This window comes from Pipistrellus hanaki (assembly GCF_964339955.1).
Source record: "Pipistrellus hanaki genome assembly, chromosome: 5".
NCBI classification, from domain to species: domain Eukaryota; kingdom Metazoa; phylum Chordata; class Mammalia; order Chiroptera; family Vespertilionidae; genus Pipistrellus; species Pipistrellus hanaki.
In genome coordinates, this window is record NC_140507.1 from 341,659 (window position 1) to 368,025 (window position 26,367).

The 26,367-nt window shown below is 67.8% G+C and overlaps 3 protein-coding genes across 10 annotated transcripts in view; 1 reads left to right on the forward strand and 2 right to left on the reverse strand.

Moving 5' to 3' along the window:
- Positions 1–4,428: 4,428 nt before the first annotated feature.
- On the reverse strand, positions 4,429–7,707 carry COX19 (cytochrome c oxidase assembly factor COX19). Of its 3 annotated transcripts, XR_014795212.1 has the most exons (5): positions 7,479–7,707; positions 7,104–7,215; positions 5,960–6,043; positions 5,550–5,661; positions 4,429–5,292 (listed from the first exon to the last, which is right to left on the reverse strand). XR_014795212.1 is itself a non-coding variant. In XM_084886295.1 (4 exons), exons 1-4 carry the CDS (start codon positions 7,558–7,560, stop codon positions 5,217–5,219), a joined length of 354 nt encoding a protein of 117 aa, XP_084742421.1. In that variant the 5' UTR covers positions 7,561–7,687; the 3' UTR covers positions 4,429–5,216. The 3 variants fall into 3 exon arrangements, 2 of the variants coding, with proteins under 2 accessions (XP_084742421.1, XP_084742422.1); XM_084886295.1 differs by lacking the exon at positions 5,550–5,661 and having other exon boundaries at positions 7,479–7,687; XM_084886296.1 differs by lacking the exons at positions 5,550–5,661; positions 5,960–6,043 and having other exon boundaries at positions 7,479–7,681.
- A 3,591-nt stretch (positions 7,708–11,298) lies between these two features.
- On the forward strand, positions 11,299–16,215 carry CYP2W1 (cytochrome P450 family 2 subfamily W member 1; the record flags this gene model as incomplete). 2 transcript variants are annotated; one of them, XM_084886256.1, is made up of 9 exons in its annotated part: positions 11,299–11,745; positions 12,327–12,489; positions 12,626–12,775; positions 12,837–12,994; positions 14,030–14,197; positions 14,433–14,571; positions 14,649–14,833; positions 15,058–15,199; positions 15,309–16,203. In XM_084886256.1, 9 exons carry the CDS (start codon positions 11,299–11,301, stop codon positions 15,503–15,505), a joined length of 1,749 nt encoding a protein of 582 aa, XP_084742382.1. In that variant the 3' UTR covers positions 15,506–16,203. The 2 variants fall into 2 exon arrangements, with proteins under 2 accessions (XP_084742382.1, XP_084742381.1); XM_084886255.1 differs by lacking the exon at positions 14,433–14,571 and having other exon boundaries at positions 14,649–15,199; positions 15,309–16,215.
- Positions 16,216–17,651: 1,436 nt separating this feature from the next.
- The window catches only part of CHLSN (cholesin), a gene marked incomplete at its 5' end in the record, with an annotated part of 57,905 nt that continues 49,189 nt past the window's right edge, over positions 17,652–26,367 (reverse strand). For 3 of the 5 annotated variants that reach the window (XM_084886273.1, XM_084886274.1, XM_084886275.1), the window contains 3 exons: positions 17,652–18,083; positions 18,432–18,513; positions 18,886–19,079. In XM_084886273.1, coding sequence (XP_084742399.1) covers positions 17,898–18,083; positions 18,432–18,513; positions 18,886–19,079 — 462 coding nt within the window. In that variant the 3' untranslated portion in view covers positions 17,652–17,897. Of the gene's footprint in view, positions 18,084–18,431; positions 18,573–18,885; positions 19,080–25,524; positions 25,681–26,367 lie in introns of those variants that run through there. The other 2 variants (XM_084886276.1, XM_084886277.1) reach the window with 2 other exon arrangements.

The following is a 26,367-nucleotide window of genomic DNA, read 5'->3' on the forward strand; positions in this document are numbered from 1 at the left end:
ATGCGCCTCAGTGGTTGGAGAGACTGAGAGACTGAGGTGAGAAGGGCTGGGCCACACACTCCATGGGGGTCGTCTCCAGGACCACACCTGGGGTCTGAGGCAGAGTCCAGCACGAGGGACCCTCACACCAGACGGAGGAGCCAGGAAGCCCTCCGGCCTCACCGAGCACAGGGTGGAAGGGGGGACGCTTTCCACAGGCCTCTGAGCGCGTCTGCTGTGACCAGGTCCCTGCAGCCTAAGGATGGGCCCCGACAGGTGTAATGGGGCTTATATTTCCTTCTCTGTCCTACCATCCACCTACCCATCCATCCACCCACCCATTCATCCCTACATCCATCCATCCATCCATTCACCCACCCATCCATCCCTCCATCCATCCACCATTCATCCATCCTTCCATCCATCCATCCATCCACCCATCCATCCACCCATCCATCCCTCCATCTATCCACCCATTCACCCACCGTCCATCCATCCATCCATCTACCCATCCATCCCTCCATCTATCCACCTATTCACCCACCATCCATCCATCCCACCCACCATCCATCCATCTCACCCACCATCCATCCATCCATCCATCCATCCATCCATCAATCCATCCATTCATTCACCCACCCATCCATCCATTCACCACCCATCCATCCATCCATTCATCCACCCACTGAGAGGAGGGATCTATGTTCCCAACTTGAATCTGGGTGGGATTCTGACTGCTCAGCCAGTGCAGAATGGCTGCAGACCCATGTGACTGCCAAAGCTGGGCCCTGACAGGAAGTCACCTCCACCTGGTGCACAAGCTCTCAGATTCCTCTCTCTCCCTCTCCTCCCTCTCTCTCTCTCTCTCTCTTTGGGAGCTGAGCCTGGGAAGTCAGGTTTGGAGCCCGGCACCTCTCAGGCTCCTCACTGGGGAGACTCAGCGGACAGAGCCCGAGCCCGGAGCCCTGAGCCCGGAGCCCAGGAGCTGGGAGCCCGGAGCCCAGGATGCCCGGAGCCCGGAGCCGGGAGCCCAGGATGCCCGGAGCCCGGAGCCGGGAGCCCAGAGCCCAGGATGCCCGGAGCCCAAGATGCCTGGAGCCCGGAGCCCGGAGCCCAGGATGCCCGGAGCCCAGGATGCCTGGAGCCCGGAGCCCAGGATGCCCGGAGCCCAGGATGCCCGGAGCCCAGGAGCCCAGGATGCCCGGAGCCAGGATGCCCGGAGCCCGGAGCCCAGGAGCCCGGAGCCCAGGATGCCCGGAGCCCAGGATGCCTGGAGCCCGGAGCCCAGGATGCCTGGAGCCCGGAGCCCAGGATGCCCGGAGCCCAGGATGCCTGGAGCCCGGAGCCCAGGATGCCCGGAGCCCAGGATGCCTGGAGCCCGGAGCCCAGGATGCCCGGAGCCCAGGATGCCTGGAGCCCGGAGCCCAGGATGCCCGGAGCCCAGGATGCCCGGAGCCCAGGATGCCCGGAGCCCGGAGCCCAGGATGCCCGGAGCCCAGGATGCCCGGAGCCCAGGATGCCCGGAGCCCGGAGCCCAGGATGCCCGGAGCCCAGGATGCCCGGAGCCCGGAGCCCAGGATGCCCGGAGCCCAGGATGCCCGGAGCCCAGGATGCCCGGAGCCCAGGATACCCAGAGCCCAGGAGCCCGGAGCCCAGGATGCCTGGAGCCCGGAGCCCAGGATGCCCGGAGCCCAGGATGCCCGGAGCCCGGAGCCCAGGATGCCCGGAGCCCAGGATGCCCGGAGCCCAGGATGCCCGGAGCCCAGGATACCCAGAGCCCAGGAGCCCGGAGCCCAGGATGCCCGGAGCCCGGAGCCCAGGATGCCCGGAGCCCAGGATGCCCGGAGCCCAGGATGCCCGGAGCCCAGGATGCCCAGAGCCCAGGAGCCCGGAGCCCAGGATGCCTGGAGCCCAGGTGCCCGGAGCCCAGGATGCCCGGAGCCCGGAGCCCAGGATGCCTGGAGCCCAGAGCCCAGGATGCCCGGAGCCCGGAGCCCAGGATGCCCAGAGCCCGGAGCCCAGAGCCCAGGATGCCCAGAGCCCGGAGCTGGGAGCCCGGAGCTGGGAGCCCAGGATGCCCAGAGCCCGGAGCCCGGAGCCCAGGATGCCCGGAGCCCAGGATGCCCGGAGCCCGGAGCCCAGGATGCCCAGAGCCCGGAGCCCAGGATGCCCAGAGCCCGGAGCCCAGAGCCCGGAGCCCAGGATGCCCGGAGCCCAGGATGCCCGGAGCCCAGAGCCCAAAGCCCAGGATGCCCGGAGCCCGGAGCCTAGGATGCCCAGAGCCCGGAGCCCGGAGCCTGGAGCCCAGGATGCCCGGAGCCCAGGATGCCCGGAGCCCGGAGCCCAGGATGCCCGGAGCCCAGGATGCCCGGAGCCCAGGATGCCCGGAGCCGGGAGCCCAGGATGCCCGGAGCCCAGGATGCCCGGAGCCGGGAGCCCAGGATGCCCGGAGCCCAGGATGCCCGGAGCCCGGAGCCCAGGATGCCCGGAGCCCAGGATGCCCGGAGTCCGGAGCCCAGGATGCCCGGAGCCCAGGATGCCCGGAGCCCAGGATGCCCGGAGCCCGGAGCCCAGGATGCCCGGAGCCCAGGATGCCCGGAGCCCGGAGCCCAGGATGCCCAGAGCCCAGGATGCCCGGAGCCCAGGATGCCCAGAGCCGGGAGCCCAGGATGCCCGGAGCCCAGGATGCCCGGAGCCCAGGATGCCCAGAGCCGGGAGCCCAGCGGCTGTACCACCCTCAGCAGCCTGTGTCCTCCCGCCCGGGGGAGCGGCCTCAGATGAAAGCCTGGCTGAGCGCAGCCTATGCCCCGGAGAAGAGAAAGTCCCCAGAAAATGGGGAGGGGGAGGCCACAGGGGGTCCCCAAACCCCAACCCCTGCTCCCCACGCCTCAGGGCGGAGCGCGGGCCTCCGGGTGAGCCCCCCAGCTCCCTCCAGACCTCCCAGCCCTCCCCAGTTCCTCCCAAATCCCCCCAGCCCCCCCAGCCTCCCCCAACCCCACCCCACAGCCCCCACAGCCCCTGTTCATCTCCAGGCGGGAGCCCAGCTCCGGTCCTGCCCCCCGCGGCCCCCGCCCCGGTGGCGCCACGGGGTGGGGGGGCATTGAGCGCCTCAGGGCGCCCTGGCAGGTCGGGGAGATCTGAGTCCCACCTTCAGGTCCCTGGGTGCGCCCCCCCGCGCTGCAGCTCCGCCGCCGCCCAGCTGGGGCCGCCACGCCGCCACCTTGGGTCCCGGAGGCACAGGGGTCAGAGGGGAGGGAAAGGGTTTCCTGGGGGTTTGGCCCGATTTTTATAGGGGCTGGACCCGAACCTGCCCCAAAGGGCCCCCGGCCCGCACCTTCAGGCAGGCAGGCCCCGGGAGGGGTGTCCCAGCCCGTCCCCCACCGTCTGGGGGACCCTGACCTGCCAGCCGCCACCTGGGACCAGAGCTGCTGGTCCCCCCTGAGGCCGGAGGTCGGGGGGACTGTCCTGGCCGCAGCCCCTGTCCAGGGCGCCCGGGGGGCAGGAAAGGGGCAGGCCCTGGTGGACAAAGGGGGGCACAGCCGGGACGCGGCACCTGGGCCCTGCGTGTGCCTGCGGGGGGATGGCAGGCCCCTCCCTCGGGAGCTCACGGCTGCTCCTGGCCTGCGGGGCTGGCCATCCAGGTCCCAGGCCGGAGCACCAGCCGGGGTTAGGAAACCTCAGGCTGCCCGGCTCCGGGGTGGCCCTGTCCTGCCGGCCCCTCCCCAGGTCCAGCACCAGGAGGACCCCGAGTTCCCGGTGAAGGGGCAGGGCGTGGGCATTCAGACCAGCCCCCACAGGAGCACACTGGCCCAGACCCTACACCTTGGCGCCTGCTGAGCCTGGTGGTGCCGCCACGGGGTGTCCCCCTAAGAAAGTAGGGGGCAGGTGGCATCCTGCCAGGCCCCGCAGGAGGGCTGACCTCCAGAGCCCAGGCCGGGGTTCTGTCCAGGAGGGGCCGCTCCTGCACCACACGTGGCACACAGCTGAGACACGTGATCTGTTCCTCCGAGGAGACCGGAGACTCGGAGCTTTATTCCGGAATTATGGCAAGGTGGCATCGCTTCCACCACCGACCTGCAGACCCTCAGCTGTGGCCTCCCGCCCACCCCCGGCCGGGCCCGGAGTCCTCCCGGACCAGCCGCTCCGAGAACTGTGCTTCCTCGTTCCGTACCAGGCGCTGGTAGACCGAGGTTACCCACTTAGAGAGAAAACCATGTGACCTGTGCCTTCTCGGGGCGTCAGGTTGGGGTGCACCCCTCCCTCCCTCCCTTCCTCCCTTCCCTCCGGGTGGCCCAGGGGCGCCTCTGTGCACAGGGTGCCCCATTTGGGGACCCCCATGGCCTGGCTGTGAAACAACATGACTCCGAGCCAGAGTTAGGCTGCAGGCTGGAGCCATTCCCGTTGCTGCTGGGGTTTCCTTTGTACAAACACACTGGCTTTGCTAGTTGCTTTCCTGTAAACATTTTTAATCCAGTCAACACAGATTTTAATTTTACTTGTTTTGTCATTTATTGAGACATCGATTTGTTGTTCCCTTCCTCACTGGTTGATTCTCGGATGGGCTGACTGGGGATTGAACCCACAACTTGGGGCACCAGGACGACACTCTAACCCAGTGGTCGGCAAACTCATTAGTCCACAGAGCCAAATATTAGCAGTGCAATGACTGAAATTTCTCTTGAGTGCCAAAGTTTTTAAGCTTAAACTATACAGGGAGGTACATTGTTATTAACTTAATTAGGGCGCTCCTAAGCTGGCCTTTGCTAAAAACTCAAGGGGCCGAAGAGCTGCCTGTGGCTCGCAAGCCACTGCTCTAACAGCCGCGCACCAGCCAGGCCATTTCCGCCGTTTCTAATGTCTCTCACGTTACAGATATGCTCAGGTTCCACTTTTTCGTTGTTTTGTTTTATAAAAAAGGGAAAGAAAACCACTTTTTCAGTGAAGTTTTCTGAAATTCACAAACGTCCATTGTTACAAGATGCGGCCGAGTGTCCACTCCCAGGCGAGCCTCGGTCTGTCACCCGTCCGGGCCTCCCAGGCGTTTCGGACAGCTCACTCGGGGTGGGGTGGGGGGGGATCCTCTCTGTGACCTGGGAGGTGAGGGAGGAGCCCTTCCCGCTGTGAGCCCCGCCCGCCGAGTGATCGGAGCCCTTCTCAGTCACACCGAGTGACCCTCAGGGTGACAGGTCAGCGCCCCGGCTCCGCCCCAGACGCCCGGCGGTGGTCTTCCAGAGGATTCAGTGTTTGTCCGCCTTTCCATCCACCAAGTCTCCAAACCCCAGCTTCTCCAGTGGTTCTTGTGCCATCAGTTGCCTGAAAGACAGGCGGACAGGTGTCAGGCGGAGGAGGAGAATGAGGGCAGTGGCCAGGCCACAGGCCGCCCTCCCCCCCGGGGCCTGGTCCCCACCAGCTTCCTGCTGTTCAGGTGCCAGGCAGGTGCCCGGGAGCCCGGAGCCCCGCCCGCCTCCCACTCTCATGCCGGGAAGGAGCTGGTCTGAGTGGTTTATCTGGGGAGGCAGCTCTCCGAGGCCCCGCTCACCTCCCGGACGTGCCAGTACCTGCCACCCTACCTTCCAGCACTGAGCGTGCGCCCCTACAGCCCCAGCCGGCGAGCTGGACGCCTGGGACCACCGCGGTGCTCAGACACGACTCCGAAGGGTCTGTGGGCCTGTGGCCACGCTGCTGAGAAACACAACCCACCCGGAATGACCGACACCCAAGCCTCAGCCTGCAGCCGTCCCCACAGGAGCTGCTTCATGCAGCCAGGAGGCTGGGGCTTGCTCTCAGGCCTGAGCAAATGGAAGAGGCATGGGGATGTGGGACAGGGGCAGGGCTCACTGGACTGCACTCTGCATGTGATGGACTATCTCCATTGCAAAAAGCCAGAATCCACTTGAAAAATAAAAGTCTATGCATAGGGCAGACTAAGGAATTTGTGTCCTGGAGGGCTGGACAGCTGGGAGGGAAGCTCCTTGCTCACCACACTTGCCACCACCAATCCGGACGGTCGGTGTAGTCGGAGCTCCATGGGTGAGGCAGCTGAGGGGCTGGGAGGGGCCTGTGGCTGGGAGACAGGGCGGGTGGGGTCAGGGAGGCCAGATCCTGGGAACCTGTGGCAACTGGCACCTGCAGGCCGGCCTCTGGGAAGCCAAAGTGACCTGAGGCTCAGATGGCAACGCCACGTGTCCCCCGGGCACCAGCCCTCTCCATGGCCTCTGAACTATGTGCTGGCTGGGAGGTATCCCCGACCTGGCCGGGGCGGTCAGAGCGCATCCTGGGCTCTAACAAAGCCTCAGGGAAATGTCCACAGACAGCTCGCCGGTCAGCAGTGTGGACTGGCTGCAGATCCAGGGCAATGGCTCCCACTCCAGCCAGGCCCAGCCACACACTCTCGCCACGTCCCGGTGAGGAGGGCGCCTGGGCCAACAGTTCCCCGAGTTGCAGCCTGACTTCCCTGCCGGGCGAACCCAGGACCCCAGGGACACACTGAAACCCGTGAGAACCCCCATGCGGCAGGCTCAGTGGGTTCTGGGGGAGGCTGCTTTGGTTCCCCCGGTGGGGCCCGGCGAGGCCCTCAGGAGCAGGAGGGCCGGAGACAGCCCTGTGGTGGTGCCTGAGCGGCCAGTGTGGCTCAGGGAATGGAGCGACCATCGGCCCGTCAGGGCGTCTGCAGGAGGCAACCACCCACGGGTCCCTCACATCCACGTTCGTCTTTTCCTCTCTCCCACTCTCTCTGAGAAAGCTCGATGGGAAACACCCCCGGGTGAGGCTTAACAAGAAGTATTAAGGGGCTCTGCCGAACGGGGGCGCCGTGGGGCGGTCACTAAGCAGCCCGCGGTCTCCGGTCACCGGCCGCATTGCAAACGGCAGGACGCAAGGCGGTGGGCCTGGGGGAGGGAGGTCCCTGCACCACCGCCTTCGTCTCCTCACTCGGTCTGAAACCGCAGTGACGGCGCCCACCCAGGATCGCAGAGAGGATGCTGGGAGGAACGCAAGGTGCCCCGAGGGGAAGTTCCCGTGCGCACGCGCCAGCCCTAGCTGGGCGGGGCGGACCCGGCGCCGCAAGGGCCTCTGGGAAGGCAGCGGCGCGGTGGACGGGGGCGGGGCCGGGCCGCCCTACTTGCCTCTGCATCCGGCACTCTAAATAGTCTTTGGACTCGTGTCGGCACAAGGCGTTTTCGAACTGGTTATCGCGGAGGCACTTCATGAACTTCTCCTGGAAGCGTTTGCATTCACCTGGGACGGAAGCGAAGGCGGCATGTTGTCTCCGAAGCGCCCCGGCCGCGCGCTCACGGCAGCTCTCCTTCGGGAACGGCCGACCCACGAGGCGCCGCCCGCGGCTCGGCTGTGTGAGGAGCCCCGTGAGCCCGCGGGCGGAAGCGCCGCCTCTCCCCGAAGCCTGACTTCCGGGCGCTTCGCCACCGCGGGCCGCTAGGCCGAGAGACAGGCGCTGGACGCGCCGACGGGCTCCCCGCGGCCCGAGACCCCGCGCCGCTCACCGAAGTGGTCCAGCGGGAAGCTGCCCTTGTCCGGCGGCCGCGGCTGGAAGCTCTTGGACCCGAAGTTCATGGCCGTAGACATGATGGTGGCGCCGGAGCCTCCGAGGGCGACGCACGCACTACGCAGGCCGCCGGCCGAGCGCCGAGCGCACCCCTAGCGAGCGCCGAGCGCGCGGAGCGGCCCCGGCAGCGAGGCCTCGCCCACCCCGCCGGGCCCCGCCCATCACCAGCAAGGCCCCGTCCGGCCCCTCCCACCCCTCCACCCCCTCCCGCGCAGGCCCCTGTGACCCTCGCAGCAGGAGCACACCGAGCCCCAGGGAGGCCTCAGGGAGGGAACGGGGGCGGGAGGGGGTCTCCGAGGCGGGACTGTGGACACCGGGGCTGTGGACACCGGGCCTGACTTCCTGGGCGGCTCTGGACCACAGACATTAATCTGCGAATGGAGGTGCCCGCAGGCTGGTTCCCTCTGCGCGGTGCCTCTCCACCATTTTAATTTCTTAAAATTTTATTCGCTTAAAATACATTTTTATCTTTAATATATTTTTATTGATTTTGGAGAGGAATAGAAAGGAGAGGAAAACATCAGTGATGAGAGAGAATCACAGATGGAACTGAGGATCGAGTGGGCAACCTGGGTACGTGTCCTGACCGGTAATCAAAAGGGGACCTCCTGGATCACAGGTCAACGCTGCACTCAACCGCGCCGGGCTCCCTCTCCCAGTGGCCTGCAGGCTCCTGGCTGTAGACCCATCACCTGAGCTCTGCTCTGCCATCCTCACCGGCCTCTCCTGTGGGCGGGTTGGGCCCAGATTCCCCCACTGATCCCTGGCGAAGGGCCTGCCCCTGAGGACCTCGCCTGGGCCGTTCCCCGGCCAGGACCGCTTCTGCGGCATTGGGGGTTTTGTGAGAACCAGGGCCAGTGAAGAGGCAAGCCCCTGGCGGTCATTCCTTGTTGCTGTGGCAACAGTGACAACTGGGAGAGGCTCAGTGGAGACCCCAGTTTTCCGCCAGCCCTGAAAGCTGGGCACCCCACTCGGTGCCTCCACTTTTCACCGAGATGGGGAGGCGGATCCTGCTCCCCACAGGCCGGCCGGCCGCCCGTGATTCTGCTCCGTCCACGTGGTCACCAGGCACGGCGCCAGGTCCTCGGGGCAGAGCTCACCAGCTGCCCTGGGACTCGCCCTCACCCCCATCCCGGCCGGGACCCAGCCCCCCTGCTCCTCCAGGTCAGGAGCAGCCACCTCCAAACAGGCTCCACAGCCCAGGGCCCCTCAGCCCCGCCCAGGCGCTCCTCCTCAGGGCCTGGTGAGGGTGCCCTCACCCGGAGGCCCCCCGACAGGGGCCTGAGTGGCCACTGCTGGGTCTGGTGCCTGGGCTGCACCTGCTCTGAGGGGGGGCAGCTCGGAGCGGGCACCCGGTGGCCGTGGGCCCACAGGGACACCCAGGGCTGCTGGACACCCTCTCCGGCCGGGGCTCGGGGCCCACTCACAACGGCAGGAAAACTGCACCTTGTTCTGTCGCATAAACAACATTTACAGCCGGGCCGGCCAGTTACTCATTAATCGCTTCCAGGGCCCGGACAATGGCGGCTTTATTCCCGCCAGCCGCACTTCCCACTCAGCCAGCCGGGCCGCCCCACCCCGGCCCGCAGCCGCCCGCAGCCCTCGGGGTCCTGACCTCGAGGTGACCGGCTTTTAATGGACTCTGCGGGGACGGTGCTCAGCTGTGCGGTTGGGAAGAGCAGGGAGGAGGCCCTGTGCCGGGAAGCCCTCCATGCGCGAGGCCGTTTCCCAAAGTCCCGGCCGGACAGTGCCCTGCAGCTCGAACCCGGTGGTGTCCGTCCTCACCTCCTCACCCAGGAGCAGGCCCGGCCGGCCGGAGCCCCAGGCAGGGACCCCTGGCTTCACCTGTAGTTCACGGCGTGGCGGACCGGCTGCGTGGCTCACCTCAGGCTGGAGAGCCCCTTTGAGACGGGGCACCGTGGCCGGAGGAGACGTAGGAGCAGCGAGAGGCGGGGTCCCAGAGCCAGGGTCTCCAGCCTCACCCGTCACAGGAGGAACAGCAGCCGAATCTGACAGGCAGAACCCGGCTCAGGGCCGAGCACGGAGAAATGTGCCCACAGGCATTTCAGCAGCGTGTGCCGAGGCCTGGGCGGCGGCATGGCCTGGGGCGGGGGCCGTGGCGAGGCCTGGGCGGCGGTGTGGCCTGGGGCGGGACAGGGCGGTGCAGGAGGCGGCTCCTCTGTCCTCTCCGGAAGGTGTCACCCTGGACCTCCGCCTGCCCGTCCGGACCTCGTGGACGGTGGGAGCCGGGCACAGCTGGTGGGCGGTCCCGTCACTGAGACCGGGAGACGGCTGGGCCCTCTGCTGTGCCTGCGAGGGAACCGGCAGAGGGCCAGCTGTGTTGTGGGCTGACCGGCGGCCCCACGAGAGGCGTCCACCTGGCTCTGCAGGTGTGACTGAGGCAGGAACCCGACGAGGGGCCCAGGGGGGGCCTGCACCCCAGGACGAGGGCTCCTCAGCAGGCAGAGCGGAGACACTCGCCCCGGGGGGGCCTGGGGCGACTGGGAGCCTGGGGGCCGAGCACTGGGCCCAGAGACCCCCATCTGAGGCTCGGGGCTTCCCCAGGCCGGGCCCCACAGACCCCGGACAGACCAACTCCACCCTCTGGAAGGGCCCACTGGTGCCAGGACCCCTGAGGAGTGGACTTGGGGGCAGTTGGGACAGACTGTCCCGAGCCCTGCCCCTCCCCTGGCTGGGGATCTGGGCCGATTGGGGCTCCCCAAGGTGACAAAGCTGTGTGACTTCCTAGACTTGGGTCATAGGTCGTGGCCTCTGCCCCTTGATCCTCATTCCCAGAGTAGGGGTCAGAGGGGTCAATCCCGAGACTTGGTGGACCCTCTGAGGACCCGGCCTTCCTGACTCCTGGGGCCCGTCTGCCCGAGGGGCTTTCGGATGCAGAGTCCCTGCCACGTGGGCTTCCGAGGCCGTCAGGACCCTGCCGGCCAGCTCCGCCTCCCCTGGCCGAGCCGCACACACAGGTGCTCAAAGCTGCCAAAAGAGTGACCGTCCCTGGACGCAGGGCCCAGCCAACGCCTGGCAGCAGCCTGGGTGTGGGAGCTCGGCCCAGATGACTGAAGCCCCAACAAATAGCTACCCCCGCCCCCCGCCCCCCAGCCGTGCGGTAGGACAAGCAGTGCGGGTCCCCCCTCCCCGCCCCCCCCATGGAGGCGTGCAGTGCAGTCACCGGGTGGGGCGGGCAGAGGTCCGTGGTGGGCCCGCTGGGGGGCCGGGCGGCGGCGGCCTCCTGTCGGGGCAGGTGGCGGGAAGCAGGCCCAGCCGGTTCTGGTGCCAGCAGCTTCCCACCCCTCCGAGCTCCTTCCCACAGCGGTGCCTCCTCCCTCCCCGCCGGGCAGCGGGTCAGGAGACAGCGTGTGGCACAGGGTGGGCTCGTAAACGGCCACCTGTCACCGCCCGCAGCTGCAGGCCCGGCCTCGGCGGTCAGCCCCGTCCCCCTCCCCTCCCCGCACAGGCTGGTGCCTCAGCCCAGGTGACGGCGACGGCCCCAGGAGCAGCCCTCACTCAGGGCCGCTCCCTTCGGGCCGGGAGGGGCCCTGGATCGGGGGTGTCTGCAGGCTGACCCTCCAGGACCAGCCCGGGGCCCCACTGGCCCACGAGAGGGGCTGGGAGGACACAGGTGGGGGGGGGGGGCGGGAGAGGCCCAGGACCCCACAGCCATGGGGCCACGGAGGGAGCTCAGCAGGGAAGTGGGGCCCCCCTTGAGAGTGGGGCCGGGCCCCTAAGCCCGCACGTCCTGTCTGATGGGGAGACTGAGGCGGAGGCGGGCTGCCCGGGGGGGGGGGGGCGTGAGGTCCTCTGCCCCGAGGACGGGGCGCGTGCTTGGGGCTGGGACACCTGCCCCACAGCCCGCCGCCCCTCAGCCTCGACCCCGCATTCCACACACGCCTGTCGCTTTAAGCGCCGGGCTGTCCCCTGCAAACTGCTTGTTCCACATTCTCGGGGGGTGGGTGTGGGGTGCGGCACGCCCTCTCCCAGCTATAAGGCGCAGGGCGGGACGGGGGCCCCACGCCGTCCTCATGGCCCTGCTGCTCCTGGGGCTCCTGGGGCTCTGGGTGCTGCTCCGCACGCTCACCCGGGCCCGGGCCCCCCGCCCGGCCCCCCGCTGGCCCCCCGGGCCGCGTCCGCTGCCCCTCATCGGGAACCTGCATCTGCTGCGGGTGTCCCAGCAGGAGCGCTCGCTGATGGAGGTAAGAGGGGGCGTCCTGCAGCCGTGGGACCCTCGCCTGGGGAAGCAGGCCCTAGTTTTCGGGGACCCTGTGGGTTAGGAGGCTGGGGTCCGGCCAGCGCTGGCCTGGCAGGGACACAGGCACCCCCTGCCCGCCTGCCTGGGGAGGAGAAAGGCTCCCCTGCACGTTGGCGATGGGCCTCCAAGGAGCAGAAAGCCAGGAGGGCTTCCTGGAAGAGGCAGCATTGGAGAGACCCTGACGCAGGGGCAGGTTGGGGCAGGGGAGGGAGTGGCACAATGCAGCACACACGGGGCTGCCCACTGCCCACCCGAGGGGCAGCGGGCGGTGGGTCCTCCTGCCTGGGCAGCAGCCTGCAGGGGGGGGGGGGGCTGCACATGGCTGCAGGCCGGTTCTGGGTCCCGAGGCCGCCATCCCGAACGCTGGGGCAGAGCGGCTGGGGCCAGAGCGCCGGCCGAGGCCGAGCCCCGGCCCCAGCTTCAGGGGGAGGCGGGGCAGGGGTGCTGCGGGGACACAACAGGGTGGGGTCCCTCCCGGAGGGAGCGGGGCTCCATGGGCCTCTCCTCATGGGCCCCCGCTGCCAGCTCGCAGAGCAGTATGGGCCAGTGTTCACCGTCCACTTGGGAGGCCAGAAGACGGTGGTGCTGACCGGCTACCAGGCAGTGCGGGAGGCCCTGGTGGGCACGGGGCAGCAGCTGGCCGACCGGCCCCCCATCCCCATCTTCCAGCTCATCCAGGGGGGCAGGGGTAGGTTTGTGATGGGAGAGGGCCCCCCGGGGGCAGGGTGTCCCCGTGTGGGCGCGGTGCCGGACCCGCACACCGGAGGGCGAGGCCGGCGGGCGGGGAGGGCGGGACTGAGCGCTGCCTGGGGGCCGGCCCGCAGGCATCTTCTTCTCCTCGGGGCCCCGCTGGAGAGCCGCCCGCCAGCACGCCGTGCGCACCCTCCACGGCCTGGGCGTGGGCCGGGCGCCCATGGCCGACAAGGTCCTGCAGGAGCTGCGCTGCCTCGTGGGGCAGCTGGATCAGTTCGGAGGTGAGTGAGGGCGGGGGGTCCGCTCCCCGGGCCCCTCCCGCTGAGGCCCGTCTCCCCGCAGGCCGGCCCTTCCCGCTGGCCCTGCTGGGCTGGGCGCCCGCCAACGTCACCTTCACGCTGCTCTTCGGCCGGCGCTTCGACTACCAGGACCCCCTGTTCCGGTCCCTGCTGGGCCTCATCGATGACGTCATGGTCCTGCTGGGGACGCCCGGCCTGCAGGTGAGAGGTCAGAGGTCGCCACCAGCCAGGAGAGGTGAGGTGGCTGGGGCCACGCCCCCTGAGCGCCTCTCACATCCCATGCCCCGTGACCTAGCGAGCCCCATTCGCGGGGAGGAAGCTCAAAGGCCTTGACCTTGGACTACACGAGCTTCCAAAGAGCAGGGCATCCCAGAACAAGAACAATGAAAGAACGGAAGGACAGCTGAAACACTGAGGAAGAAATCCCTAAGAAACTGTTAAAACAATAACATGAAGAGGAATGAAAAAGCAGCCAAGTTTCAAAACAGAGAACGGAAGTGCATAAACACGTCACAAAACCTATTTATAACTGTACACGAGGCCCTAGAACCACAAGAAACACAAAGCATTCCGTTAATAACTCCTCAAACTGTCCCCGTAAACATCAAACTGCCCCCGGTGGGCGCCCCACGTGGGGAGCCGCTGGCCTAGAGGCAGGCAGGACCCCGCCACCTGGGGTCCTCGTCGCTCCTCCCCACACCTCCCGCCTTGAGAGCCCGTGGGCCCGACGGGGCTGGACACCCAGGGCCCATCCCACTCGGCGCCCCCAGTCCTGACCCAGACCCGGGTCGTGTGCTCGACCCCTTTCCCCGCCCGCACGGCAGCTCCCGCCCCGCCCGCCTCCGCAGGCCTGCACGGCTGGGCGGCCGCTCCCGGGAGTGCGTCTGAGCCCAACCCTGGTCGGGGAGCAGGTGGAGGGGCCTCCGTCACCCCCTCAGGCCCACGAACATGGCTGGCCACTCTGAAACCAGGGGCCGACGCTCCAGTCCCCGCCCGGTGCCCGCTCCCGCCCGGGTGCCCGCCCGGTGCCGGTGTGCCCCCGGGACACAGCTGTGCAGACACAGCGAGCACCCAGTGGGCGCCGATGGCATGCCTGCGCGGCTCCCACCACGGGCGGCCTCGCCCTCCGGCCTCCGCGGTGGTTCGTCTGGGCATGAAACTCCCAGGCCTTCCTGGACCCCCTGGGCTGTGGGGCCTGAGCTCACCCCCTCACTGCTGTCTGCCCCGCCCCGCCAGCTGTTCAACCTGTACCCCCGGCTGGGGGCGCTGCTGCGGCTGCACCGGCCGGTGCTGAGGAAGATCGAGGAGGTGCGGGCCATCCTGAGGGCCCTCCTGGCGGCGCGGCCCCCACCCGGGGGAGGCCCCGTGCACAGCTACGCTGACGCCCTGAGGCAGCAAGGCCAGGTGTGGGCCAGCCCCCTCCCCCGAGGCCGGGGGCATCCAGGCCCCCTGGTCCTGCCCACGCTCCTGCGCCTGGGGCTTCCCTGAGCCTGGTCACCGTGAAAGGGGCTCCCGTGCCGCCTGGGGCAGCGGGGAGGACGGGGTGGGGGACGCGGGGGCCCTGCCCAGCAGGTGCTCAGGGATCCGGCTGCCCTTCCCGCCAAGCCCGGCTTCTGCCCCTTTTCCCGCCCGCCTGCAGGGCGGAGACCCCGACGGCTTGTTCTCGGAGGCGAACGTGGTGGCCTGTGTCCTGGACATGGTCATGGCCGGCACCGAGACCACCTCGGCCACACTGCAGTGGGCGGCCCTCCTGATGGGCAGGCACCCCGGCGTGCAGGGTGGGTGTGCGGCCGCGCCCTCGCCTGCCCCGGCGCCCCGGCACCAGGCCCCAGGGTCACTGCCCCTCTCGCTGCAGACCGGGTGCAGGAGGAGCTGGACCGGGTGCTGGGGCCCGGGCGGCCGCCCCGGCCCGAGGACCAGCAGGCGCTGCCCTACACCAACGCCGTGCTGCACGAGGTGCAGCGGTTCATCGCACTCCTGCCCCACGTGCCCCGCCGCACCGCGGGCGGCACCCGGCTGGGCGGCTACCTGCTCCCCGAGGTGGGCGCCGGCCTCGGGCGGGGACCGGGCTCAGGTGGAGGCAGGGGGGATCAGGGCAGGAGGCCGGCCCCGTGCGGGCTGGGTTCCTGTGCGGTGGGGACGGCACAGCGAGTGCAGGTCCATCTGGGGCGCCCTCACGGCCGGCCGGCTCCCCGGAGGCCCTCAGGCTCCTGTCCAGCCTGTGGGGGGACAGACCGGCCGCCCGCCGCTCGCTCTCCCCGCAGGGCACCCCGGTGCTCCCGCTGCTGAGCTCCGTGCTCCTGGACAAGACGCAGTGGGAGACGCCCGGCCAGTTCAACCCCGGGCACTTCCTGGACGCCAACGGGCACTTTGTCCAGCGGGAGGCCTTCCTGCCCTTCTCGGCGGGTGCGCTCCCAGGGGGTCCTGGGTGGGGCCTGGGGGATGGGCCCTGGCCCCGCCTCCAAATGCCCCGCCTCCGGGCCGGAGGTGATGCCCCGCCCCGGTCTCCCCGCAGGCCGCCGCGTCTGCCCCGGAGAGCGCCTGGCGCGGACAGAGCTGTTCCTGCTCTTCGCCGGCCTCCTCCAGAGCTTCCGCCTGCGGCCCCCGCCCGGCCTCGGGCCCGCCGGCCTGCGCACCGCGCCCGCGCCCGCCTTCACCATGCGGCCGCCGGCCCAGGTCCTGTGTGCGGTGCCCAGGCCCCGGGGGCGCTGACGGAGCCGGCCTGTGCTCTGGGCCTGGGGGTGCGGATTGGGAGGTGGAGGGGTGGGGGGTGAGTCACTATCCCTGGCGGCAGCCTGGACGGATGGTCCTCACTGCCCTTCGCTCACCACAGCCCCGTTCCCGACGGTGTGACCACGGGCCCCCAGCTGTCCCTCAGCCGCAGCGGCGGCCATGGAGGCAGCCATCTCCCAGGCCCCGCACCCGAAACTCCCTCCTCTCCCAGAGCAGCCCGGGTCCCACCTCTTTTCATCTGTCTCCCCGCCTCCCCCCGCCCCCCCCCGCCCTGGGCTCAGCCGCTGCGTCTGCACCAGGACCCGCACCAGCCCTTCCCGCCCCCGTGCCCACCGGGGCAGCCTCTCCTCCCCAAGTCCGTCTGACCATGAAATCGGCACCCCCGCCCTGGGCCATCCCCCATCTCCCTGGTGAAGACAGGCTGACGAGGGTGCAGCCAGGCCCCACTCCAGCGGGAACAAGTTAATAAAAACAAAGAGGGAGTCCGGCCAGTGTGGCTCAGTGGTTGAGCGTCAGTCACAGTTAGCAGGTCACAGTTAGATTTCCAGTCAGACATGCCCAGGCTGTGGGCTCAATCCCAGTGGGGGGGCGTGCAAGAGGCAGCTGATTAGTAATTCTCTCTCATCATTGATATTTCTCCTCCCTTCCTCTCTGAAATCAATAAAAATATATTAAAACAAAACAAAACAAAACGTGAGCCACTGCCTGGTTGTGTGTATACCTATACATGCTCACACACATGCAGGCACGTGAATACACACATACATGTTCACACGTGCTTGCACATACACACCTATTCTTGTGCACACGTGTGTACGCCAGGCCTCACTTCCCTCTTCACCATGGAAACCGACCTGGGACGGGGGCACCACCGGCCACAGACAGGACTAGACTGCAGGCCGGTCCTCGGAACTGCCCGCGGCCTGGCCCGGCCTCTGCGTGCGGTCGGAGGGCACAGGCTGACGCAGGACGGTGGTGGGCAGAGGGCTCTGACGTCCATGCCCTTGGCCCAGCTCTGCCTTTGGCGCTGGCGCTGGCTTAGCCTCCCCGCAGGGCCCCTGGGCTGTGAGCAAACCCTCAGGGCACGCGGGCGGCCGCCTCAGCTCCCAGGGCTCCAGGGGCGACCTCCATCGCAGTGGAGCTATCTGGTTGCTCAGTGGTCAGAGCGCTGGCCCTCGGCGTGAAGTGTCTCAGGCTCCATTCCTGTCAGGGCAGTACCTCGGCTGCAGCCCGATCCCTGGGCTGCTTGGAGTGTGTGCTGGAGGCAACCAGTTGATGTGCCTCTCACACTGACATCTCTCCCCTCTCCCTTCCTCTCTCTAAAATCGGTGGAAAACTATCCTCAGGGGAGGATGAACCAAAGAACCAAGACAAACTCCAGCGGAGCTGGGGCCACCCCCAGGGCTGAGAGGGGTCAGGCCCTGGGTCCCAAAGCCCCTCTGGCTCTCTGCCTGTGTGCAACACATGGTTGCACACACACAAACACACACATGTACAGGCATATACAACAATGCACAAGAGCGGGTGTGTACACGCACACGTGCATGTATGCATGTGCACATGCCTGCATGCATGAGAGCACGTACACGGACATACACGCACACATGTGCACACAGCTGTGTGTACACGTGTGCAAGCATGTGCGTGTGTGATCAGGACTTCAGCTGCACCAGTGGCAGTGGAGGGCCCCGGCTGCCACACAGCGCGGTGGGAGCGGCCACCTGGGTGCTGGACAGGAGGGTGGTGTGACCTCCTGGCAGGACTTCGGGGGCAGGCGAACAGACGCTGAGGCCCCGTGGCAGGAGGGACTGGCCCTGACTCCTCCCCTCGCCCCGAACGCGGCCTCCATGCTCGCGCTCAGCCCTGTGACTCCGGGTCTATGCACGCACTGCCAGGAGCAAGGACGGCAGTTCGTCCTCATGCGGACGGACAGCAGGGGGGCTGTGAGGGCAGCACCATGGCCTCTGCGGCCGCTGAGAAGGGCCAGCCCACGGAGGGTCGTCCTGCAGGAGGGCCAGGTGGCAGGCGCCCAGGGTGTCGGGGGGGTGGGGGGGCCTGGCAGGGACGGCCCGGTGCCCACACGCGCTCCCTCAGCAAACACTCCTCCCAGGCTGCAAGGACGGGCGAGGACGGGAGCCGTGGCCGGCGCGGCCGCTTTATTGGAAGTACAGCCAGTTCCCCTGGAGCGGGCAGTGAGGCCGCGGTCTGGCCGGGCAGGGAGGCTCCACGCAGCCGTGGCAGGAAGCACGTGGCCTGCGTGAGACGGCCCAGGCCCGCGCGGCGGGCGGCAGGAGCTCTGCCAGTGCTGGCCTGGCAGGAGAACAGACAGCTTCGGGCCCCAGGGCGGCGGGCTGGCACCTGGGGCCCGGGCCTAGGAGAGCAGCTGCAGCACCTGCCGGGCGCGCCGGCTCCTCTCCAGCAGAGGGTGGTCCGGGGCGGTGCCCGCCTCGTCCAGCTGCCGCATCAGGGCCTCCGCCTTCTGCACGGTCAGCTCCCTCGCCCGGCCCCTCAGGCCCTCCAGGTAGGCCAGCAGGGTGGGGAAGTGCTGGTCGGGGACCTGGGCAGGGGAGATGAGGGCCGGTCAGCAGCCAGGCGGGGGACGCTGGGCCGAGGGGACTGAGATGCCTGCAGCGAGAGCCCTGGGTTCTGGCCCTGCCACTGGTGCCTCAGGCCCCTGGCGCGCCCGGTGTCCTCCCAGGGACCGAGGCCTGGGGGGCGGGGGCGGCGTGCTGGAGAGTTTGTCGGCTGGAGTGGCCGGCCCAGGCTCGATTGGAACTGGCTCAGCACAGAAAGGAAGGGGACACTGTGCAGGGTCAGGGCAGAGAAGAGGGAGGGGCGGTGCGGACAGGCTGGGAGGTCCCTCCATCCCCGGCCCCCCTCGGCCTGCCCCCGCCCCCACACACACCTGATCGCTGTCGAACATGTGCACCAGGAGCCAGGTCTGCCGCGTCTTCTGGAACCGCCAGCCCTGGTGCTTCCGGGCCCAGCTGAGGAGAGCGCGGTCTCAGCACAGGCGGGCGGGCGGTCTGCACCGGCCCGGCGGCCTCTGCTGGCCGGGGCGGGTCCAGCTCAGTGTCCATGGGGGCTCTGGCCCCTCCCAGCCCGAGGGCACAGACGAGGGGAGAGGCCCAGCCCAGGCAGGGGGCACCCGGGCCCGCCTGCAATTCCTCTGGGGCGTGGGGGGTCCCCGTCCCCGAACCCCAGCCGCCCAGCTATAGGCGAGCTGCCCGAGCACAGGCTGTCTGCCTGGGATGGGCATTTCTTGGGCAGCACAGAGCAGCCCTGGCCAGATGGCCGCCCTGTCCGCCCAGGGGCCACAGACGTGGGGTACAGCCCCCCTCTCCCCTGCGGCCTCTCACCCACTGAGGTAGTCCAGGGCCAGCTGGGCACCCGAGGGCTTGGCAGGCAGAGGCTGGGCCGGTGCGGTGCCCGCGGCCGCAGCTTCCCGCAGCCGCTTTCTCTCCTCCTTCTTCCGCTCCTTCTTCAGCTTCCTCTCCAGCACCCTCTTCTCCTCCGGGGACAGCTCGGAGTCCGTGTCCGAGCTCGCTCCATCCTGGGGGGGGGGACCCACAGGGACTCTCAGGAACTGCCCCCCGCCCCCGCCCCAGAGGCCAGGGGTGCGGACCCTGTGCTCCCGCCTGCTCAGCAGTCAGAGCTCACCCTGCAGAGGCCGCCGGGCTCGGAGCCTGCCCACCCCCCTCCCCCCGCCGGCCTGCAGAGGGCTGGGTGGGCGCACGCTGGCTCTGGGGCCTGGCTGGCCCTGGGCTGGCTCTCTCGACAGCACAGGGCCTCCTGAAGCAACCTCCCCAGCGGCTCCCCTCTCCCCCCCCACCGCCAACCACCAGACAGTGCCACCTGGGCGGGGATGGGCGGCCCTCACTCTCCCGGGAAGACGGACTGTTCACTCGGGTCAGCGGGCCCTCGGGGCCAGGACCGCGGCCCCGAGCACAGCCAGCAGAGTGGGGATCCAGCCCCCCCCCCCTCAGCAGGCCCCCCATAAAGCGCCAATCTCTGGACCACACCCGCTTCTTCTGGAACCTTCTAAAACAAAACAAACCCAGCCGTCAGCCTCCCTCCTCCTCCTCCCCCCGGAGCACCACGGGAAGCACCAGCGTCAGGGCGGGGGTGGCAGCCTGACAGGCAGCGTGCCCTCGCCTGGGCTGGCCCTCGGCGCACAGACCGCTGGCAGGGGCAGGGAGGGGCTCGGCGTCTGTGTGTGGGAGGGGCGTGCCCGCCCCGAGGATGGAGGCAATGACCACGGCTGACGGAAAGCACCGTCCCCACCGCCACAGGCCTCGCCCGCCTGTGCTCTCCCAGCCAGGCAGGCCACCAGGCTCAGGCAGCACCCACCCGTCCCCAGTGTGGGCACTGCAATGCAGCGAGGGCCAGAGAGAGAGGGGCGCTGGGCTGTGCACCCGGGTGGGCTCCCCTCCCCCTCCCAACCACCAGACAGTGGGCACCGGTGCATCCAGTGGCCTGTGACTGGCCCCAGCCCTTGCTTAGGAAAACAATGCCCAACCACGCCTGGCACCAGTGTGCCCTAGGGACCCTTCTGCTCTGTTCCTGTGGGGGTGGCCCCCCCGAAGGGCCCTGGCCCCTCAGCGGGGTGCTCCCCCCCACAGTGATCACACTCACTCCCACGCACACGCGCACGCACGCCCTCACCGGGCACGCGGGCAGGACTGGGGCGCTGCTGGCCCCAGAGCTCACGCGGGCCTGAGATGTGGAGGCTGCTGGCTGGGGGGCACCACCCAGCGTGACCACAGGAGAGGCCTGGGTGGGGGTGGCCTGCGGCAGTCCTGGGCTTCCTCAGGAGAGCGCCTCCACCTCCGCATCCCTAACCCAGGAAGATCCGCCCCGGGGTGGGAAGCGTGGCCACAGGGAGGTGGGGTCAGGAGGGCCATGAGCTCCGGGGAGGCCTGGGCTGGCGAGGGGCAGGTGCGGGCCCAGCTGCTGACAGATGTGCAGTCCCCAAGGGCAGCCATGGCTGGAGCGGGGCCAGAGGCCCCTCAGGCGTGAGCCCTGACCACAGCGTCTGTGCACAGGCCCTGCCGGGAGCTGCTGCCTGCTGACCCTGGAGCCAGCCGGCCCCTGCGGAGCCCGGAGCTCAGGCCGGCGGAGGCTGGTCCCCGCGGAGCCCTGTCCTCGCAGGGGAAGCCCCGTGCCCCCCTGCGCAGGGTCAGAGCCGAAGCTCCCGCGGGACTCTGCCCAATGATCAAATAAAAGGGCAGCAGCTGCTTTCCCCTTTGCTGAACCAATGAAGAGTCTTCCCCACAATTTTTAAAGTTTTATTTTGAAACTAGTGGCCCAGCGCACAGATTCATTAGAAGAAATATTAGAAGAAAAATTGGAAAAAATATTTTAATATTGTATTCGCCCTTTATAACAGAAGTGTCAGAGATGAAAGAAAATTAGTAAAATGTACATGAAAATATATGTTAATAAACAATAACACGATATAAAAACAATGACATAAAAAGACTGATAAAATGATTAAACATATTCTAATGTCTCCCTGTACACCACATGGAGTGAAAACACCTTCAGAGTGCTTGCAAGTATTTACAACTTTAACTTGAACGTCACACGTTCTTCGAACTCGAGAGAAAGCAACATATAGCTGACCCAGCCCGAAAATGGGTTCAGGCAGGAATCCTCCTACTCTATCACTGTGAGTTATTAGTTAATGCAAATGCGGGCATCACAGGAAAAGGTCTTTGAAGGGGAGGCCAGTGTCAGACAGGGACAATTCCATTCTTGGAATCAGAACCTCCCCTCCACAGATCCTGTTAATATTTCTGCTTCGATTATGTCAGGTCACAATCTTGTGATGATAAATCTAGTGCCGTTCCAAAGACCCCACTGACTACTAAGATTTCTCAGTGGCATGATGACTGTGTCTACTTTCCATTCTAATTTATGACACGGCATTCCTGAAGGAGTAATACTGCTAAGAAATTCGATGGGAAAATTTTCCTTTTCATTGAATCGATGGAATCACTCATGCTCATTTTTAGGACAAAGAATCCCACGTTTAGATATACTTCTTAAAAATATGTATTTTATCGATTTTCTACAAAGAGAAAGAGAGAGTGATAGAGAGCTAGAAACATCGATGAGAGAGAATCATCGACCAGCTGCTCCTGCACCCTCCCACTGGGGATGTGCCCGCAACCAAGGTACATGCCTTTGACTGGAATTGAACCCAGGACCTTTCAGTCTGCAGACTGACGCTCTATCCACTGAGCCAAACCTGTTCTGGCTAGATATACTTTTAATGTTATCTACAGATACACTATTTCCAAAGGTAGCTCAATAACAGATCCGTTACAAATCATTTCACAGGGGATTTCAATAATATCCGAGAGCTTTACAGGTATTTTGCGTGTGTGCGTGTGAGTCAACGCTTACTTCAAACTGCCAGTGCACGTCCTACGATCTGGGCGGGTGGTCTCTTAGCCTTTTATGTATATAGGTAACCGATGCACCCTGTGCCCTGCTCCGTGTCCCTGGTGCTAACTTCACCTTCGAGCCAGAACCAAGGCCCCCCAGGCCCCCATTTCCAGTCCAGAGGACGCAGCCTCGCACAGCTTTGTCCGAGTTACACAAAGACCAGTGAGGAACGTTATGTTCTTTAAGGCGAACCCCCCTCCCGCTGGATGGAAGCAGCTGCTTAACACCCGTGAGGCACCAAGCTGCCTTCTTGCTGCAGCAGAGCAGAGCAGAGCAGAGCAGGCAAGCCCCCCTCGAGGGCGGGCCGTGCGCTGGGGATGGAAGTTAGGGCAGAGAATCCGCAGTCAGCAGCTCAGCTGCGGGGATGAGGCAGGTAGACGCCCTAGAGCGGCGGCGGCGGGCAGGTGGGCGGCGGGCAGGTGGGCGGCGGGCTGTGGCGTGGGGCGAGCCCTCGGTCCCCGGCTGGCGCTGGCACGGAGGCAGACGCGGGCTCTGGCCCCGAGGAGCTCACGGCCGGACGCAGGTGAGCTCCTGGAGGACAGGGAGAGCGGCTGCCTGACCCAGGTCCACGCTGTGCGGGGCGAGGAGAGCTCGGTCTCGATGGCACTCCTGCGTGTGGTGGGGCTGCGGACCCGCCTCGGGCGTTAACAGTACACGGACTCACAGGCAGATGGAAAGGTACAGACTGTGAGCAAGATCGCCAGGCTTATGCCACCGGGTAACCAGCCACGCGGGGAGCTGCATGCCGGCACCCTGGGGTCCCCACCCCACAGGCCCCCAGCGAAGAGAGTCCGCTGGGGCCAGAGACGGAGAGCCCCAAGCCCACGGCTTTGCCAGGGCACGAAGGCCTGGAACTGGGACCCAGTCCTTGCAGCACAGTCCAGTGCTCACTGACCGCGGCCTTGGCAGACAGGGGCCCTGCCACCCATCCTGGCTGGGGGTTTGGAATCGGCGGTGCGGGCACACTGGCCGTATCAGAGACGTGTTAGGACCAAAGCCACACTGGGGGCCAGAGCCACCTCCCAGGCGCCACAGCACGGCTCTGCGCTCTGCAGCTGCAAGCAACAAGCCCCTCCGGGTGGGACACCGGCTGCTTAGAGATGGGAAGGGGGGAGAGGGAGGGGGACTCTCAGGAGCACCTGGCTTTGTTCCTACTGCAGGAAAGCCGTGACAATGTAACTGTCTTTTAACCCAAGAATTGAACAGGTTTGCAATGTCAACAGGCACCAGGAAAGCCCAGGGAAAGCCCAGGGCACCACGCCGGGCGGAGAGGACCCTCCCCCACACTGTGCCATGTCCCAAAGCCTCGCCGAGGCCGTGGGCCAGCTTCTCGGCCCCGGAGCGCTGCAGCGTGGTCCGCACCACCAGGCCAGGCTCTGCCCAGGAGGCCGGCCCAGCCCTCCCCCTCCCCCCAGGCCCGCAGCACAGGGCCAGGAGCCGCCAGCCACGAGCGGCCGGGCGGGAGGCACCTTCCCGTCCGTGCCCGGTGCACCGTCTCAGGCACAGCCCGTCCGGTCCTCATCTGTCCCAGGAGGGCCTCCTCCCCGGGCAGACGGGTGGGAAGAGGGGAGGCAGCCCGGGCACACCTCAGGGCTGAGCTGCAAGGGGCTGACGGGATGCCCACAGGGACGGCGGCTGAGGAGGGCCAACCGGTGTGTCCACGACCATGCCCCTTCTTCCCCCTTTACCTTGCAGCCAGAGCCAGCCAGCAGCCCCCGCTGCCAGGGCTCAGGCTGGACCTGGAGGAACTGTGAGCCCACCGCCTGCGGCTGACGTTCCAATTGGCCTTCCTCCCACCAGTTAGGACACTGGGCAGCGCCCCTAAGGGCTTAGGGCCAGGAAGAAGTTTCAGTCCAACGTGGTGGCCGGGTGCCTCAGGGCACAGGTTCAAGCTCCAGGCGGGGCGGAGGCACAGCACGTGCACACGCTGACTGGCTGAGGCTCTGGCTGAGGCTCTGCCTGAGCCGCGGGGAGCCCGCAGGCAGGTGTCAGGGCAGGAGGGCGGGCGCTGGCCGTAGCACAGCCCGGGCTTGTAGATGGCGGGGCCCGCAGACACGCTCCTCTGAGCCTGGCTGGCTCTCAGAAAAGATCTCAGACCGCCTGGGGGTGGGGAACCACACGCACCCCGGCAGGCTGCGCCCAGCCCGCCGAAGGAGCGGGTACGAGGCCTCCGATCTGCTGGGCACTGGCGGTGGCTCCGTCTCCAGACCCTCCTGCTGCTCCCTTCGGGGTTGGTGTGGGAACGGCTTTCCTGTGCCTAGCCTTTAAGGCCTGAGACCAGGAGTCTTCGGAGGATCCTGTCCCCCAGCCCAGACACAGGACAGAACGCCCAGGGCCTGCCCTGGCAGGTGTCTGCAGCCTGGAGGCTCAGGGGCCCGGCCTGGCCCAAGGAGTGGCCAGCTGCTCGGCAGAAGCAGCGACCGGGCTGAGCCTGTGGCTTCAAGATCCCAAGGGCCACAGGCCCCCTCGTCCCCTAGACTGTCAGCTGAGCCTCTGGGCTGACGGCACCCATGCTGGGTAGCCCTGAGGCATGCGGACGCGGTAGGAGGGTTACAACGTCCGTTTCTTTCACTGCCACCAGGCGAGGCAGCTCGGCCGAGTCCAGAGCGGACCACGGCAGTGCTGGCTGCACGGGGGAGGCAGCGGTCCCGCAGGCGCCATGCTACGGGAGCAGCGGCTGCGGTGCACAGAGGTCCCAGCCAGGCCCACCGCCTTCGGCTGAAGTTCCATGGCCTTCTCCCGCCCGTGGGAACACGGGCTGTCTGGGCCGCCCGGCTTTACGGCTCCAGCAGGGTAGGGGGAGGAGAAGGGAGAGGGGGAGGGGGAGGGGGGAGGGGGAGGGGGAGGGGGGAGGGGGAGGGGGAGGGCCCGCCCCGCAGAGCGGAGGCATCAGAAGCCACCCGGACGGCCAGCTGGCCGGGCAGTCCCTCTGCCATTGAAACGACAATTTGTTGGCCACACACCTCCCCGCGCCGGGCAGGCGGCCCTCCCGGAGCAGCACTCCTTTGCGGGATTGTCAAACGGGCTTCCCCCCCTTCAACCTCCCGGCCCTGCTCTCCCCCAGGGGCCTCTGCGCCCCGAGTTGGGAGAGGAAAACGCCAGGCCCTGGGCGCTGGCAACAGCGGGCCACTCTCCTCTCAGCCCGCCGCCCGCCCGCACCGGAGCCCGCAGCCCCCGGAGCCCGCAGCCCGCAGCCCGGAGCCCGCAGCCCCCGGAGCCCGCAGCCCCCGGAGCCCGCAGCCCGCAGCCCCCGGAGCCCGCAGCCCACAGCCCAGAGCCCGCAGCCCGGAGCCCGCAGCCCCCGGAGCCCCCAGCCAGCCCGCAGCCCGGAGCCCGCAGCCCCCGGAGCCCGCAGCCCGCAGCCCCCGCCCCCGGAGCCCCCAGCCCGCTGCCCGCAGCCCCCGGAGCCCCCAGCCCGCAGCCCGGAGCCCCGCGCAGGGCCGCCATGGTGGAACCAAACCAAACCACACCACGGCACGGGCTCCAGACCCAGAAACGGCAGAACCAGAACTAGCGCCTCTAGGTCTCTGTGAAGAGCACGTTACCTCCCGTCACCAGCTGTGGGTGTAGCTTTCACACCGGCCGCGCAGCTGAGCAGGAGCCACGGCCTGTAACCGCACGGCCGGCGGCCGGAGCCCCCGCGGGGATTGGCGGACACTCTCAGGACTCGGGCGCAGAGCGCGGTCCCAGGCGCCGAGGGGCGGCTCCCGCAGCGGCCCGGCCTCCGGGACGCCCAGCGGCCGGGGCCACACCCGCCCGGGATCCCCCGCGGCGCCGCCCCGAGGCAGGGAGCTCCGCTCAGAGCCCCTCTGGCCGGCACGCGGGGACCAGGGGGCGCCACGCCCTCACGGTGACGGCAAGCGCCTGCCGGGCCCGGGGTCTCAGGGCGGAGACCGGCGCGGGGGGCGCCCGGTGGGGACCCCACAGCCCCTCGGGAGCCGCCCGCCTCGGCGCTCCGGCCTCTGCGTGCCGGCGCCGGGTCCGCCGGGCGGCGCGCGCCGTCTGGCCCGCACTGCGCATGTCAGGCCGGCCCGCGCAGCAGGAACCAGATCCAGCCGGCTGAGGCGACGCCAGTGCGCAGGCGCCGGCCGTGGGCGTGGCGTAGCGGTGGGCGGAGCCAGGCCGCCGCAAGTGGGCGCCGACCCCCAGACTGCGCGGGTGGGGGCGGCAGGAGGGGGGCGGCACAGTCCCCCCGCCCCTCGGCTCCCGGAGTGACGAGGTGGCTCCGGAGGCGGGGCCCCTCCTTGTCCACAGTCCGTCCGTCCCGGTGGCAGCCGCAGCCGCAGCCGGGGGCGGGGGCGGCGTCTGCCTGTGGCCTGGCCCAGCCTTCAGCTCTCCCTGGCAGCCCCCCGCGGAGACCGGAGATCCAGCTGGTGCAGGCTCCGGCG

Excerpts from the sequence above, each read along its gene's own strand:
- COX19 (XM_084886295.1), bottom strand. The coding sequence starts at position 7,560 with ATGTCTACGGCCATGAACTTCGGGTCCAAGAGCTTCCAGCCGCGGCCG. Across the intron at positions 6,044-7,103 it reads TTAGAGTGCCGGATGCAGAG|CCACAGGCCCCTCCCAGCCC; the intron begins GCAAGTAGGGCG and ends CCTGTCTCCCAG. Across the intron at positions 5,293-5,959 it reads GATTGGTGGTGGCAAGTGTG|GCAACTGATGGCACAAGAAC; the intron begins GTGAGCAAGGAG and ends CCTGTCTTTCAG.